The 19,267-nt window shown below is 32.2% G+C and overlaps 1 protein-coding gene across 8 annotated transcripts in view; it reads right to left on the minus strand.

Moving 5' to 3' along the window:
• The window catches only part of LOC115219879 (Kv channel-interacting protein 4), a 448,057-nt gene that overhangs the window by 75,008 nt on the left and 353,782 nt on the right, over positions 1-19,267 (minus strand). For all 8 annotated transcript variants that reach the window (XM_036509691.1, XM_036509693.1, XM_036509689.1 and 5 more), the window contains exon 2: positions 332-456. In XM_036509691.1, coding sequence (XP_036365584.1) covers positions 332-456 — 125 coding nt within the window. The remainder of the gene's footprint in view (positions 1-331; positions 457-19,267) is intronic.

A 19,267-nucleotide genomic window follows, 5' to 3' on the forward strand; every position in this document is an offset into this window, starting at 1 on the left:
TATGTTTATATATAATAGTAATTATTCCATTGTAATATATATATATATATATTCATATATATTTAGAGAGATATAGATATCTGTATATACATATATATATATATGTATACATATGTGTATATAAACTTGTATTGTACCTGACCACTGTATACAATAAGCTCATTATTATATATATAAATATTTATGAGTAAATATGCCAGTAGGTATATATACAAGCATACATATTTTATGATGAAGATGAAAGAAAAATGTGTTCAACAGTATTAGACCACCAATGATACCGGCAAACATATACAGGATGTATTGACAGATGGTGAAGAAGAGATATTACCTGCTTGAATCCCCTGTACATTATCTGTAGTTCTTTCCTGGAAAACTTTGTGTTTCGGCACAGTACATCCAGCCCCTCAGGCTTGTACCGCACCATTTGCATTTCCAGATCATCGATGTCATGATCTGCAAGATAAAATAATAAATAGGTTAGATGACAGATAAAGCAACATACTCTGATATTAAATATATATATATGTATACAATCTAAAAGAGTAAAGACCCCCTTTGGTCATGAACCATGGGATTGCACCTAGAAGGTTCCCCTCCAAGGCACAAATCCATGCAAGGTCAATTTACGGGAGACCAGCAGTCGCCCATGCATACCAGCCTCTCCCCTCCACACTGCTGATGTTATCCAAGGAAAAGGCAAAGGTTAGTACAGTTTGGCACCAGTGACATCGCGACTCATTTCTACAGCAGAGTTAATAAGAGCAATGTGAAATAAAATGCTTTGCTCAAGAACATAATACACAGTCTAGTCCAGGAATTGAACTCATTATCTCATGATTGTGAGCCCAACATTCTAACCACTGAACCATGTACCTTCACTATATATAATCTATTACTGATGAATTCTTCAACCTTTGTTCATGTCTGACAAGATTTTGAAAAATTCAGTTTCTTTATTTTTTTATTCTTTTACTTGTTTCAGTCATTTAACTACGGCCATGCTGGTGCACTGCCTTGAAGGGTCTTATTTGAATAAATCATACTCAGAACTTTTTTTAAAACCTAATACTTATTCTATAGGTCTCTTTTGCCGTACTGCTAAGTTATGGGGATGTAAACACTCCAACACCAGTTGTAAAGCAGTGATGGGAGACAAGCTCAGATACAAACACACACACACACACATAGATATATATATACGTACACAGACACACATGTAAATATAAGATTGAATCTCTTTTAGTTTCCATCTATTAAATCCACTCACAAAGCCTTGGTTGGCCAACGGTGCCACGCAGTTGGACTGAACCTGGAACCATATGGTTGGAAAGCAAACTTCATATTTCTTTACTGCCCACAAGGGGCTAAACATAGAGGGGACAAACAAGGAAACAAAGAGATTAAGTTGATCATATCGACCCCAGTACGTAACTGGTACTTAATTGGATGAAAGGCAAAGTCGACCTCAGCGGAATTTGAACTCAAAATGTAGCGGCAGACAAAATACCGCTAAGCATTTCGCCAGGTGTGCTAACACTCCCACCAGCTCACCACACAGCCATGCCTTCACCTTACTTAAAAATTCAAAATATATTTCTGAAGAAAGCTTGTTTTTACTTTAACCTTTTCATTACTGTATTTCTGTTGAAATGCATTGCCTTTGTTTCACTTAATTTTAAAGATAATGCAGAATTTATTAAAACACCTCTGTCATTTTCAAACTGGTATTTGAAACATAAATTACCATGAAATTTTGATGGTAGCTTTTTTATATTTAGATCACTTTAAAATAGAGAATTTGAATAATAGAACTAGGGATGGTCTCAGGTGGGTTGATATCAAAAGGGTCAATCAATATTATTTTTATAAGCTTTTTTTTTTTTTCTGAAATTTGGTATTCTAATGCTCCAAATCTATAGATCTCATTTGTCTTCAAAGTAAGGAATGTTTCATGTTAAATCCTACGTGAAAATGTATGTAAGGAGTAATAATGCTAAAATTCTCTCAAAGGACGCTCTATGAATCTATCACAACAGAGGCAGTAGAGAAAAATAACTATTATAAGAGCGGGTAATATTGATTTCTAATATTCATGGAAAGACATAAATTTATAGGGAAGAAGTTGATAAACTTATTTTATTGACTGTAGAGATTGATGAAAGGTAAAGCGAACCACAGCAGTATATAAAGACCAAAACGACCATTCATTATTGAGTATTTTTCACCCCTACCCTCAGCATTCTTAATATTTCTGTTCATGATAAATGAAGAAACAACAGATCTAATAGTATTAATAAAATACATTATTATTATTCCAAGCTTGAAATGTCTTCCATGCATCTGTGATCGGTATAATAATAAGTATCAATAATAAACTAAAGGTGATTTAATCAGCTGCACAAACGTGTAATTTTGTGCATGTTAGATTTATTGTTGTTGTTGTTGTTGTTGTTGTTGTTGCTGCTGTTATTATCGAAATCATTAAAGCACAGGACTGAGATGTTTGTTCTAGCTCTTTATATTCTAAGTTCATATCTCACTGCAGTTGACTTTGTCTTTCTTCCCTCTGGGGTTGATAAAATAAAGTGCCAATCTAGTTTTAGAGTTAACCCATTAGAATTTAAACCAACCATATCTGGCCCCTAATATTTTACCCTTTTTAATTTCAAACTGGTCAGATCCAGCTTCTCGCACCTAACCTACTATATCATTCTAAAAATAGACAATAACATTATCGAAATCCCAAAGCTATGAGATAATGCATGACTAATTTAAAACAATCTGAATAAATATTACATTTGACAGAGTAACCTGAATACTAAAGGGTTAATGGCATCAACTCACCACCAGCCCTCAAAATTGTGGGCCTGAATTTGAAACCGTTATTATAATTAGTAGCTGATTGGCAAAACCATAAATGCCTCATGTTATTTGTTCTGACTCTGTATATCATCCTAATCCAGATTTCAAAGGTCATAAGAATTGATATATGGTTGGAAGAGGTCAGCACAGACTTCCAACTTCCAAGTTCTCATAACCCCTTGAGACCACAATACCATTCTTGAGCCATGACTGGTTATGGATGCAGAAACTAAAGTGCAAAGCAGACAGCCTAGAGGTTATAGCTGGGGCAGTAAGAGCCACGTGGAGCCTTTCAGCAAGATGATTTGATTAAAAACATCAACAACAGCAGGACCTAAAAGCTGATGTTGAGAATTCAGAATTGTTGGGGATCATTTTGTCCTCAGTGCTAGGAGTTTAGTCTAATACTGAGTGACCCATTCCCCACCCATAACTACAGCCAGTGGTGACAATAAATAGGAGATGGAGAAGGAAAGTGTCTCACAAGTGAAATAAAAGGAGGAAACCCCAATCTCCACAATTCTAACCAACTGCAGTAACAATTCAATTTCTTGTAATTAGAGGACGATAAGAACTTCATTAAAAGAAAATTTTAACTCATTGAATTTAGAGCAAAAGTGGAGAAAGAGAAGAAAAGTAAGTATGAGAGAGAGAGAGAGAGAGAGATCCAATTGCAAAACAGCATAAAAAAAAGAAAGGCGAGGAAAGAAAATATACTGCATTTTGTTGATTAAGTTTTTGTTAGCAGTGATTTTTAAGGCAGAACAATAAGGGATATTTATTATGTAATGGTGAGAAAACAGGGACTCGTGAAATCACACTTTGAAAATTACTACTGTAATAATTCTAATAAAGGGCTTTTGAACTGAAGATCTGAAGCTCACATTTACACAAACACACACATTCTTTCTCTCACACATGCACAAACACACACACTCTCTTTATCTCTCTTTAAATAAAACTTTATTATCAAAATATTATTGTCTTATTCCCTACCTCTACTCCTACTGTGAATGAAAAATCACTTTTCAATGTCAGAAATGAGTTTGTATTAAACAGTTTAAATCCCGAAAATATTTGGTTAAATTATTGCTGTAGGAAATTGCAACATCATCAGTTACTTTGAAACTATACTTTGTAGTTACAGGGGAAAATGACAGAAAAATATAGTCCTTACTGAAAATATAACAACTCCAGTTAAGGATTTTCTCATTACTAATGTTTAAATCATATGATTATTATAACAATATTAATGCCAAATAGGAGATAACAAATTGATAGAAATAAAAGAGACTGATATACCAAAATCAGATTTGATGTGAGAGGTCATTGACCTGATTTAGTTGAATAATAAAAATGGATAAAGAGATGTATTGAACTAAATATATAGGATGATAGTGATTTGATAATAAAGCTGAGGTTGATAAAAGTGGTTAAAAGACTGGCGAACAGAATAAACAGGCTCATGAAAATAAAGCATGTCTGTATTATAAATGTATTGGCATTGTATAGTTCGAAAACAACACAAGGATAACAACAAATATAATTAAATATTTCCCTAACTTCTATAAAGATATTTTGTTTAAGGTCTGTTTAACATCAGATAATGACAGATGCAAGAAAATACAAATTTCAGCCTGAACTTGTGTTGGAAACGAAAAAATATAAAACAAAAGTATAAAACTAAAGAAAACAAAAGGCAGAAACTTACGGACTGATTTCCAAATTGTACCATCCATTATTTAAGTATTTTTTTTGAATTTAAGAAATACATTTAGTAAATTTGTCCCTTTAAAATTACTCAAAATATCACCATCAGTATTGTATATTTGATGTTTTAAATAATTCAGAAATATCCTTAAAAATACACAGCTTTCTGTAATCCTTTAGAGAGCAAATGCTAAATTACTCCATGGAAATAGAATGTGAATGAACAAGCTTTGATTTTGATGGATTTCTTAAGATGTTACCTCCTGAAAGGTGACGAATCCTATTTATTATCTTTAATAGCAGAGAAAGTGAGAAAAGAAAACCACAGTTGCTGCCTGAGTTCTATCCAATATTAATAATCAGAAAATTCTTTCAATGAAACACGAGAAAAAATGATTCGACGACAAAAATCATTCTATTTTTATATCACAAGAGATGCTGTGGTTTCAACTATATTTTCCTGGATCATGTATTGAATGACAGGGAAAAGTCTTACTTCAAACAGAACACTGGTTGTTATAAAATTAATATAAAAATCATTAATCTATTAATAGTGTCATACGAAACTTGGGGAATATTTATTGAAATTCTGTAAATGACACTGAATTTCAAGCTCCATTACTTTCCAACTGCAGGCAACTTAGTTCTTTTCTCTAATGTTCCTTCCCCATTCTGATTTCATGGATTTCTTCGAAGCGAAAAAAAAATCAATAGTTCTTCAATTTTTCACAGGTACATTTAATTAAATCCTTCCACTATACTTAGCTTACAACTTGCTCTACATCCAACCTACCTGGGACCTGATAACATTCATCAATGTTCAGGTAATGCTTAAAATACATCTACAATTACTTGGATTATATGTGTAACAGTTATCCTACTCTAAAGGTTGTAAAATAAAGATTACACACACGCACACATGCATGGCTGGAATCCAAGTTCCCTTCAAGAAACCTTTAAAAGAAAGAAAAAATCTATATGCCAGTATAGATACAAAGCAAAAAGCCTGAATATTCAGCTCAAAATTGCATGTTCCTAGAGATTAATAAGTTTTATATTTACTTAGTTTACATGGACAAAAAAGTACCTTAAAACACCAGATATGAAGAAAACAGTGATCTATGCATATACACATATACTCTTTTGCTCTTTTATTTGTTTCAGTCATTTGACTGTGGTCATGCTGGAGCACCACCTTTAGTTGGGCAAATCAACCCCAGGACTTATTCTTTGTAAGCCTAGTACTTATTCTATCGGTCTCTTTTGCTGAACTGCTAAGTTACGGGGATGTAAACACACCAACATTGGTTGTCAAGCAATGTTGGGGGGACAAACACAGACACACACACAAGCACACACACACATATATATATCTACATATATACGACGGGCTTCTTTTAGTTTCTGCCTACAAAATCCACTCACAGGGCTTTGGTCGGCCCGATGCTATAGTAAGAGACACTTGCCCAGAACCATGTGGTTGGTAAGCAAGCTACTTACCACACAGCCACTTTTACACCTTGCATATACGTATATAATTGCATTATATGTAATTGCATGTACATATATATACATATATATAACTGCATACATGCATCTATAAAACTTGTACAAAATTATATATTTATAAAAAGGATTAGTATGTGTTTGTATACATATATACATAAGTATTGCTTTCCATGTATTGTTATACACTCATGTATACATTTAAAATATTTAAATGTATTATCTGTGTGTGTATTACATAAAAGTAGTTTAATTATATAAATATATATATATTGTTATATTTCGGAATGGTCATATTGCCAGTTTAGCCAATAATATATATATATTTAAACGTACTAATATATATATACATATAAACATACTTGTGTGTGTATCTAATATCAAAATACAAGTATATATATATATGTAGAAATGGTGACAATATATGTTTGTGTATATGTGTGTGTGTACAACAATATGCCTATGTTGTTACAATATATTGAAGCAATTTATATAATTTATATTTGTATCTATATATGTATGTGTGTACTAGTACATATATGTATGTACTTATATAAGTATGTGTGTATGTGTGTATGGTTATAGCCATCTATGTACCATGCATAATGACATACATTGTTGAAAAGCAATTTACAGTACTATTCTTCCAGATTTAGCATCTTTTACAGCCATGCTGATTTTAGAAGTACAATATACACTGGAGGGTGAAATAATCATCCCAGCTTGTGTGAATACCAGATGCATTTTAGCCTTGTTGAGCCTCATCAGTGGCATGTACTCACAGCCAACCATTGGTATTGTGAATAGTAATGCAGTTGAATAAAAATCTGTTATATACAATAGAAGAAGTGTTAAAATAGCCATGAATATATCATGCCTCATGGAATTACATGATCACAAAGCATTTTATTGCTATTGAATAAGTTGTTAAAGCACTAATATTCAAATTAATCAGTCCACTACTGTGCTAGTCTATCTTATGTCTGCTTTGTATAGCAGCTGATTTATGCTATTAATTGAGAAAGAAATAGGGTACATCCTTGAGAGGCAGTTGACAAACCATGAAATAGTCATTCATATATATATATATACCCACACACATACATATATATATGATGATGATAGTAATTATATATATATATATATATATATATATATATATGAGTGTACAATTTATAGGAAAGATCCAGAGGAATAATTACGAGATAGCTAAATATTTCTTAAGTGTCCCAGGAAACAATGGTCACACTTGTGTGAGATTTAATTCTGGAGAGAAGTGAGACATTTTTAGGAGAAAATAGGAAAGTGCTCAAGATGTTATTAAATCATTCATATCTGTTAAAATGAGCACTGTTGTTTATATCCTCCCTGATGAGATTGATACATTGCTGATCATTATTCATCCTGTTGGATGTATTTTGAATGCATCCATCGAAACATGCCGACAATAAGAAGATATAAATGATTTAATAACATCTTGAGCATTTGTCTCGATTTTCAATTTTTCCTACATATATATATATATATATATATATATATATATTATGTATATATGTATGTATGTATGTATGTATGTATGTATGTATATATATATATATATATATATATATAATTTGCCTCAATAAATTCTTCTGACCCATGCAAGTACAGAAAAGTAGATGTTAAAATGAGGATAATATTCATATTTGTGTGTATATATATGTGTGTAAATTTACATAAATATGTTTATATGTATACACACACACACATATATATATGTAGGTGAACAAAATGAAAGAAAAGTAGCATTCAGCACATCAGTAGTTGGTGTAGTTAGTATTTTTTAAAAGGCTGACACAGCTTCACATCATGTGAAGTTTCTTAAGTGCAGATATGTGTCTATATCTTCAAGTAAATATATTCACATGTATATATATATATATATCTATTATATCCAGACATATGTTTATATACATACAAGTTTACATATAAAAACACGTAATACTCCTTGTGTATTTCTGAATATTAATATATATATATGTAATATATTAATCCCTTTGAAAATATGATAGCATTATGTTTAAAGTAATTTCCTACTTATCTTAGCAGTGATTATCTATTTTTATTTTGAAGCTATTGATGTGATTTAGATAAAACGGAATCCATCAAACATTAAGATGTAATTAAATATTTGAAACAAACCAAAAAATCTTTACATAAACTATTTACAGAAAAGAAATGTGTCTTTCATCTGAAAAATTGGAAGTTGGACAAGATTGGATGATACAATATATATAAAGATTTACATGAAAGTGATCAGAGAGAAATCATATTTTAGATAAATATTTGAACAAATATAAAACAATAGTTATTAAAATGTAATTGAAACTAGATTTTAAAATATTCTTAATTATCAAGCATTAGAATGTAACTGAATTTGCAAAGAAGCTCCAGCTGTAAGTTGATAAAAAAGTTGTTCATATTCCATATAATTTTTACTTCAAAATAAAATGTTTTCTATATTTTAAGATATCAAAGAATAATGACGACAACAGTAGTGATAATGAAATATCAAAGTATTGCATTTAATCCTTTAGGTTTTTATAAAGAACTGAGTTTAAAATGGCAATCTCTTTATAATATTTTGCTATTTAAGTTCTGTTTGCAGCAGGTTTTAGTCAAGTTATGATTGATATGAAGAGTAGGGAATTACTAGCATCACTATCATATAATCAATTAATTAATCACTGTTTTAAGGATCAGATTAAATATTCATTACTGACTGCAAGGTGTGTGTATGCATGTGATGAAACTTAATAAAGTTGTCTCAGTTGATGTAATTTAGCCCTTGGCGAATTTTCTATGAGTAGATTTATGATAATATGATGCATTCCAACCATGACTGTTTTCACCTTCTAAGACAGTAGTGTATGATTTAAGGGAGATTTGGCCTTTATTTCTCTCTGCCTAAGTGACCATATAGAATTTCCCTCATTTACTGCTAATTCCAAAGATATGAATATCAGACAGAGGCTTTTTATCTATGTGCAAGTACACATCCTAGTCCCAACACTACAAGTCCCAAATGGCATGAAAGTAGACAGAAACATGCCCCTGCAAAGTTTATAAGAAAGGAGCCTCTATACTAAAAAAAAAAAGAAAATTTCTTAATGCTCAAACCTTACTAGTTATGGCCAAAAGTTTGGAACTATATAGGTCTGAAAATAAATTTTTTTTTAAATGACCAAAGCAAATACAATCATTCATATACAGATACTTGTGTAGTATACTTAAAATTAGATGGCCTGAACAAATAAGCAATATGGAGCTATGGCAAAGAATAAATGAAGTTTCAATTAGGGAGCAAATATTTAAGAAAAAGTGGAAGTGGATTGGTAGCACAATTAGAAAAGACACCAAATGTAGCGAAAAGTACTTTACAGTGGAAACCGGATGGATATAGAAAGAAAGGAAGGCCTAAGAACTCGTGGCAGAGATCAACACAAAAGGAACTAGAGAAAAGGGGACATTCATGGCAGAGTATAAGTATAGAAGCCAAAAATTATACGACATGGAATTCAACTATAAGTGGCCTATACTCTGCATTGGAGGGGTAAAGGCATAAAGAAGAAAGAAAACCAAAGTTATATTTAATATATAAGTAACAATTGCATCACTTATTAGGTAAGTATATCTCTACATTGTATATATTTGAATTGAATTGTACTTGGGCATAACAATTTAAATCTTTTTTTTAAATGTTCCAAATTTTTGGGCATTTCTGTATCTTAAAGAATGTGAAGACACATTAGAATAATGTAGTTGTAGATACATGAATTGATTATTTGCTGGAACAATTTTGATCATAGGTCTGTGTGCTCCATCAGTGTTGGTGTAAGGTTAAACAACAACATCTATATTTCATACATGAGAAAAGTTGGACTAAGTTGTGTTATGAATGTTGAATATTTGCTTGTTGAAAAACCATATAGCCTTGTACTGGTGGACTTAAGTTATAGACATCACAGACTCTCTTGTTATTTGATTCAGAAATATAACAGCTCATGAAGGTTATTGTACTTATGATCATCACTAATTCCTCAGCTGTTGAGAATATCTATTAGATCTACACATTCTGCTATGTGCTCTATATCCTGGTTACATTAATCATGCAACTACTTTATTGTTCTGGACTGAAGTCACGATGTCTTGATAAGAACCAGCCAATGTACTCGCACTATATCCATACCCCAAATCGAAATGTCACTGATGCAAAATGGTTCCATTGATTTTAAAATTTCATTGTATTTTTTATCTTTTGCATATTTACGTATACAATTTTTGTAAACTGTTGAGAATAAAAGAAAAGCAAAAAAAAGAAAAAACTCATTATGCTAACTACACAAATGTCTGTGCTTGAATAACACAATTCTGTTTTCTATTTGCCATAACTAAACACCAGATTTGAATATTTAATGAAAGTGAAAGGGCATTGTCAAGTTATCAAGTTGTATAAAGATCTCTTCACCTCATTCTTTAATGTATTTCCTATGATGTTATTACACATGACAAATCAGTCTTGCCCTTTAGCACAGCACACCAACTAAGGCATAGAAATATTACATTCTCAGAGTTGAACTTATTAAGCACTTCTTTAAATTCATAAGAAGAATCTATAAAAAAGATGCACAAGGCAAGTGAATACCATAAAGAAAGTGTCTCTCACACGCAGCTATTATAATAGTGTTAATAAATGCGGTAATAATAGAAAATATATACAATCGGCAAAAAAATGGAGTACTTTGACAGGGAGGAATATTCTAAATTGCTATCTTCATTGATTTAAACTGATTGAGCCAACTACTTGTTTTTATATATATGATTCTAAAAAATTGTACCCTTTGAAAAATAATATAAAGCTATAATAACCTCATCTTAAAATCTGAAAAATGTCATGAATATATGTATCTAAAATGTTTTGTGATCAAAATTTGTAATTTTTTTCAGCACTTGAGGAAAATTAGTTTTATCAAATTAATTTTTAATGAAAATGTTCAATGCTTATTCTCCTAGTAAACTAATCATTACATGCATCACCAATATTCTTTAGACCTATTGTTACTGGCAGAAAAGTCATCATTAGATATAACCCTCACATCTAATCTAATTTTTGTATGACTTAGAGACATTTACACTCATACCACTGATTACAAGTTACTATCTGTTAGGATCTTTACTAATTCCCAATATCTAACCTTTTACTCAACTACAATAAAGCTATAAATGTGCCACGATTTGACTGGCTGCCAAGAATTCAGATGACTCTTTATTTGTCCAGCTGTATACTCAACTACTGTGTCTATATTGAAAGCTTATTTGTACAAGGAACAGTCAACAGGGAATATCTTCAGCTACATTCTAGATCAGTGGTTCTCAATCGGGGTCCATACAAGATTTTTGGGGGTCCACATAGCAAAATAGTTGTATGTGTGTGTGTGCATGTGTGTGTCTTTGTATCTGTTTGTTTACCACTACCACTTGATTACCAACGTTGGTACGTTTACATTCCTGCAACTTAGCAGTTTGGCAAAGGAAACTGATAGAATAAGTCCTAGGTTTAAAAAATAGACACTGGGGTTGATTCGTTCAACTAAAATTCTTCAAGACAGTGCTCCAGCGTGGCCACAGTCAAAATTACTGAAACAAGTAAAAGTTGAAAAATGCAAAAATGTACAAGTTGTATCTGTCTTCACTTTGATGGAAGACACACAGCTAATTGACTCGCGTCTCTTCTTTTGATCCCATCCACAGCTGCAATTTCTTTACTAATTCCCCGATATCTAGCCTTTTGCTTTAATGCAGCAAAGCAATAAATTTGTCACAGTTTGACTGACTTACAACAATTCAGATGATTGGTTATTTGTCAAGCTATATACTCAACCAATGTGTCTACATTGACAGCTTACTTAACTGAGAATATCTTCAGCCACATTCTAAAAGACACCTATTATAATTAGAAATTCAGGGACTAAAGAATAGGCTGTGACAAAAGGATGAATGAAAAAAAAAAAGCAATATGGATATATTTTATCAATGTCCTTCAAGTAGGTCAACTATGAGAGCCAAACATTGTTCTTAGTAGACAACGAAGATTTATTCAGTGGCAAAATAGACTAGAACAGTAGGAAAACAGTTTGATTGATGAGTGTAGGATACATAATGTTATATCTATGACATGATCTATGTTCTGTGCATCTGGAACTTTAGCCATTCAAGTAATGTTCTTCATATCTTAGAAAGTGCGTGTATATGAAAGACAAGGACTTGCATATTTCCTTTATTATTATTATTATTATTATCATTATTTTTATTATTATTATTATTATTGTCGTTGTTTTTTTTTTTTTTGTGCACTAACAACAGAAAAAAATATTGTTCAGTATTTACTTCGTTCTTAGGTGTGTAGGAATCATATCCATATTATTAATATATTCAGGAAACTTTCCTTCTCAGTTATATCACACACACACACACACACACACACACTCACACACACTACCCATATTTGTCCTTCCCTCCCTCCCTCTCTCTTTCTTTTAGTGCATTATCTACTAAAGGATAAAAAAAAAATCTCCCCTCTTTGCTATGCAACTTGTACATTTTTGTATTTTTCAACTTTTACTTGTTTCAGTAATTTTGACTGTGGCCACGCTGGAGCACTGTCTTGAAGAATTTTAGTTGAACGAATCAACCCCAGTGTCTATTTTTTAAACCTAGGACTTATTCTATCAGTTTCCTTTGCCGAACTGCTAAGTTGCAGGAATGTAAACGTACCAACGTTGGTTATCAAGTGGTAGTGGTAGACAAACAGATACAAAGACACACACACATGCACACGCACATACAACTATTTTGCTATGTACTTTGTATCTGTTAGCTGGTAGCATGGTAGATTGTAGTGTTAAATGATAGTATGGTAGTTAGTATTGTTATGAGTGAAATGAATGAACAATGTTATGTTCAGCAATCATTTAAAAAAACTCGAAAAATTATACACTTGATGAACAGAATAGTCGTCTCTTTGTTCCTAAACATTGGAAATTTAAATCGTTTCTGACACTCTGTTTCTGTTTGTCCATCTGTCTTTCCCTCTCCTTCCCTCCTGTCTCTCCACAAGCACATCATACCTGTCATGTAAACAAAATGGAGTGAAAAAGTGGAGGCAACAATTACAATTAATTACATATAAATTACATATTTACATATATTTACATACAATTTAAATGTATGTGTGTGTGTATATATATATATATATTATATATATATATATACACACACACATTTAAATTGTATGTAAATATATATAAGTAGTATCTATATATATATATATATAAATATATATGGTTTTATATATATATATATATATATAAAAGTATATGTGTATGTATATAATTTTTTACATGTATATATGTGTATACATGCATGTATGTGTGTGTGTGTGTGCGTCTGATTATGCATGTGTATATGTATGCTTATATATGTGTGTATATATATACATATATATGTGTGTGTATGTGTATATGTATGTATATATCTATGTGTATATATGTGTGTATGTATATGTATTCATTTATATGTTTATATACGCACATAACATATACAAGAATGAATATAAGTACATACATACACGTATGTATATACAGACATGTATAAAACTAGGAAATTGTATTTAACTATTTCAAGTCTCCTGTATCTATCTGTACAAATAATAATAATAATAATAAGAAGAAGAAGAATAGTAAAGAAAAACAACTATAATATGAGCTATTGTAATAGTAAATTCCATGGGCAATGAGTAAAAATTGAAGAGAAGAAATATTAGAAAACTTATTAAGGAAAATAAACTTGAATATATTTGTATTCAAGTGATGCAATTACATCAATATTAGTGGCTGCTTCTATTGCCTTGAACAATTTCTCAAATTGAATTTTATATTTTGAGCACATTACAACCTTTTGCTTAATGTCTAGATATGAAATAAAGCTTGAAATATCTTCTTTTTGTTGTTATCGCATTGTAATCGCTGTCATCCTCATTGCTGCCACTCCACCCAACATATGAGTTATATAAATCTTGAATGTTATCTACTGAACTATTCACACACCCTTCTATTTTCAGTATATTTTAGAAAAATACTATTAATGTTATTAAGAAAGGTGATAACTTGAAGACAATGAATGCTACAATAAATCTGTGAAAAAGTGTATTCACAGTGGATTCCTCTTGTTTCAAAACACAAAACATCTGCCAAGTTATTAAAATAATCACTTATAAAGATTACTTTCATTATTTAAAATCACAAACAGAAAACTATACTAAGGAAACCATTTCAAAAGCTATGCTGTTGCCTTTGATAACATTGGAACTTACAATAAAATATGTCACTGCTGTTTTTTTAAAGGAAGCATCGTATTTTTGATATTTAATGATAAATAAATTCTAATCCAAGATTTCTGAAATGCAATCTAGCTTTAAGAAGAAACATAATTTTCAATCACTTGCTATGCGAGTACATCTCCGTAATAATTTTCAATGGGAGCGGGAAGCACTCCGTCGGTTACGACGATGAGGGTTCCGGTTGATCCGAATCAACGGAACAGCCTGCTCGGGAAATTAACGTGTAAGTGGCTGAGCACTCCACAGACACATGTACCCTTAACGTAGTTCTTGGGGATATTCAGCATGACACAGAGAGTGACAAGGCCGGCCCTTTGAAATACAGGTACAACAGAAACAGGAAGTAAGAGTGAGAGAAAGTTGTGGTGAAAGAGTACAGCAGGGATCACCATCATCCCCTGCCGGAGCCTCGTGGAGCTTTAGGTGTTTTCGCTCAATAAACACACACAACACCCGGTCTGGGAATTGAAACCGCGATCCTATGACCGCGAGTCCGCTGCCATAACCACTGGGCCATTGCGCCTCCACTTATAATTTTCAATACAAATATTTAAAAAGAAAGTGTAGCTAAAAATTATATTTTCTATTATATCAGATTTAAAAAAGGATATAATATTATCAGTGAAAAAATGCTTTAACCTTTCATACATTCCTGCTTGGTATTTATCTTGGTGTATAATGACGATTTGAATATATATGTGTGAGTTTCTCTTTCATCTCAAATTAAGCATATTCTTGACTATGTAGCCACAATGGGTTTGCCTGTTTTAGGATTAGTTGTTTCTGAACATAACAGACAAATATTTCATATGGTAATGAAAGGATATTAATATATCAGTTGATTAGTGTTATACAAAGACAGAGAAGTGAAGGATCAAAATTTGGGGTTTCTATAGGCAAGGCTAAAATTGATCAAAATGAGCCGAGCTGTAATCATTGCCTTCCCACGCATACAAATAGTAATTTTGGTAAAGATCAAGCATTGGGCCTCACAAAGGGGATGACAGGGGACTGAGGCTCCTGGCAGTCTGCTGTACTTGAGAAGACACATCATGTAAAATCATGGTAGTCCTTACATACAGGCATGTCCCCTGCATCCCTCTTCAGCTGATCTTATGGGCTCATGGGTGCCACATAAAAAGCGCCTGGACAAGTATAAAAATACCCTGCCAGTGCTGCATAAAGCACCCAGGACATATTTATTTCTTTATTACCCACAGGGGGCTAAACATAGAGGGGACAAATAAAGAATGACAAAGGGGTTAAGTCGATTACATTGACCCCAGTGCATAACTGGTACTTATTTAAACGACCCCGAAAGGATGATAGGCAAAGTTGACCTCAGTGGAATTTGAACTCAGAACGTGATGGCAGACGAAATACTGCTAAGCATTTCACCTGGTGTGCTAATGATTCTGCCAGCTCACACCCAGGACATATTGCAAAGTGGATGGCGTTAGGAAGGGCATCCAGCCATAGAAACCATGCCAAAATAGACATGGAACCTGGGCAGCTCTTCATCTGGCAGACTGGCTCCTGGCAAACCATCCAACACATGCCAGCATGGAAAACAGACATTAAAACGAAAAGAAGGAAAAGATACGTATTGGAAATAGCTGCAAGGAAAAAGATATTCTAAATTTAAGTGATGTTGCTGATTATTCGTTTGTGTTTCCTCTTCTGCCTGAATAAACAAGCTGCTTCAGTAGCTTGAAGTATCAAAGAGGAACAGCTGTACAACGAAGCTTTTTGAAAATAAAGGAACTCATCAATGCTTCATCATAGGTGAAATGTTCTATCTTCTTAACAAATAATGTCACTATCAATTGAAAGGAATTAATCCATTGAACTGTGTTCAGTTCAATATTAGACTCCATGCATGCAACAAGCAGTTTTGCTACCGCTTTATAATTATAAGGAATATTATTAATAAGTGATAGCATGGAAGAGATAAACCACTTTAATTTACAATATAACTATGCACACATAGATACATGTATATATATATATGTGTATATGTGCATGCATACTCTCTATTACAAGGAATCCAGTTATGTAAACTGCAATGGCAAACACACCACGAGATGTGTGCAATTGTGCTGAAGATGACCTTGTTTTGTATATGGATGAGTGCGGGAAAAGATTAAGGTCAAAAATATTCACAGAAAACAAAATAGAAAAATCTGTTTCCCAAACAATTAATCTACGTTTACGTCTTCATTGATACATATCCATGCATACACACACACAAGGCTGTGGGTGTGGTTGTTTGGTTAAAGTGTCAGGCTGCTGACAATTTTCTTACAGTGAATATGTTATGCTTCCAACTAAGATGAAATTTAAAACGACGAAGGTAATCCACCACAGATTGTAATTTAGTAGTAATGACAGATGAAGGTAGCTTAATCAGAGAGTCATGGTGCTTAGATGAAATGATGCGGGCTTGATAAAGATAGAATGATGCCATATTCCTTATGAACAAGAAAAGTAGATTTTGAAATAATGATGATAATGCAGTGGAGGAAGATCAGTATTTTCATTTTTTTTTGTTTTTTTTTTGTGATATAACTATGAATTTGTTTTGTATTTCGATAAAATAGTTTGTTTGGAAGAGGCAATTTATTTTATCAATAATAAAAGTAAATGTAGCACTCTTGGTCTTTGTGACATGTCTCAGAGGGTATTAAAGATAGGTAGCAGATGGGACTTTTTGCTTTGAAAATCATTGGAAGTAAAATTCAATTATAGTTACTTCTATTTTTCCAATAGAAAAGAAAGAAAATAATTCCAGGAAAAAAAAAGCAAAGAAAACAAGTATTAAAAACACTCAAGTATTTTGAAAATACATAACCATAAGGAATTTTCATAAATTAGACATTTATGCTTATAGGAAAATCTATATTGTAAATATAATGATTGAAAGTTGTTTTTGTATGAGATGTAATTGTATGGAGAGATGGTAAAAGAGAGAATTATGAAAGTAAATATTTTCCAAGTGATATTTCAATAGAGCTGGCACACCATTTAGGGCAATTCAATATTTAAACAGATTAGACAGTAATTTATTATTTCCTTTGTGAAACAAAAATTTAATATTTGCTGAAATGGCACCCCATCAGATAATAGCAAAGATGTTTAGATATTTCAGATTTATAGCATGTTCGATCCCATCTGTGGTGGATGATAGCAGTTTCTGATATGAGGAAGATGTTGTTTTAGGGCAACCTTATGTCTACAGATAGAGAATGTGTGATGAATGTCTGAGAAAGCAGAAAACTGGGTTCTGAGTTTAAATCCCACAAAAGTGAACATTAAATTGTTGTCTATTTAGAATATAACTTAATAGTTAGATATATAACTAAATAAATAAACACAATTGCATCGGTTGAGGGGACAAACACACACACACACATATATATATATATATATATATATATATACATATATATACATATATATACATATATATATATATATATATATATATACACATATATATATATATATATATATATGTATACATATATACAATGGGCTTCTTTCAGTTTCCATCTACCAAATCCACTCACAAGGCTTTCGTTGGCCCGAGGCTATAGTAGAAGACACTTGCCCAAGGTGCCACGCAGTGGGACTGAACTCAGAACCATGTGATTGGTAAGCAAGCTACTTACCACACTGCCACTCCTGTGCCTATTGTCTTTGAAAATACATGATTCCTATTTTCTTTTGTCATCATTATCCATGCATCATTTCTGTGTTTTCTCTTCCACAAGAGCAAGAATTGGATAAGATTTTTTTGAACCATTGTCTTTAACAAAAAAGGTTGGCTACCAGAATATTGTACTTTCTTAAACAAACAGGGATATATCATCACCATCATCATCATCATCATCATCTAAAATCCGTTTTCCATGCTGACATGGGTTGTACTGTTTGACCAGATATGGTGAGTTGGTATGCCACATCAAAATCCAGGATAACTTTACCATGTTTACTAGGGGGAGGGGAGTAAATGTTATTTTTTGGGGTTATTTTTTTTTACTTTTAATGCTTCAATATTCTTTCTTTTTTTTTTTTTAGCAAATTTGCACATTTCTCAATTATCAAAACATTTGTTTTAACAATATGATGGCTTTCATATTCTTCTACTGGTAAACTGCAAGGTGAGAAAGGAACCTGGAGTCAATAAGCCTAACATATAAATGGTTTGGTGTTTTGTGAGGGCTTTATAGTAGTAAGTTTTAACTTATATTCAAGTGATCAATAATATAATAACCTTGGGGGATCAATAACCCAGTAACCTCATGATCAATATTAAAACCTTCTTTTCAGTATTCCTATATTGCATTAGTTGAGGATATTTGAAATAATAATAGCTACTTTTAATTTTCACATTCACTCAAAATTCTACTTGTTGTTACAGAATGTATCCTCCTCCTCCCCTCCTTCTTCTTCTTCTTATCATTATTATTATTGTTGTTGTTATGAATGTGGTGAGCTGGTAGAATTGTTAGCATGTTAAGCAAAATTCTTAATGGCATTTCATCTGTTGCTATGTTCTGATTTTAAATCCTGCTGAGGTCAGCTTTGCCTTTCATCCTTTGGGGGGGGGGGTCAATAAAATAAGTACTAGTTGAACACTGAGTTTTGATGCAATTAACTTATTTCCTCTGCCAAAATTACTGAGCACTCCACAGACACATGTACCCTTAATGTAGTTCTCAGGGGGATTCAGCTTGACATAGTATG

This window comes from Octopus sinensis, linkage group LG15 (assembly GCF_006345805.1).
Source record: "Octopus sinensis linkage group LG15, ASM634580v1, whole genome shotgun sequence".
Classification (NCBI taxonomy): Eukaryota; Metazoa; Mollusca; class Cephalopoda; order Octopoda; family Octopodidae; genus Octopus; species Octopus sinensis.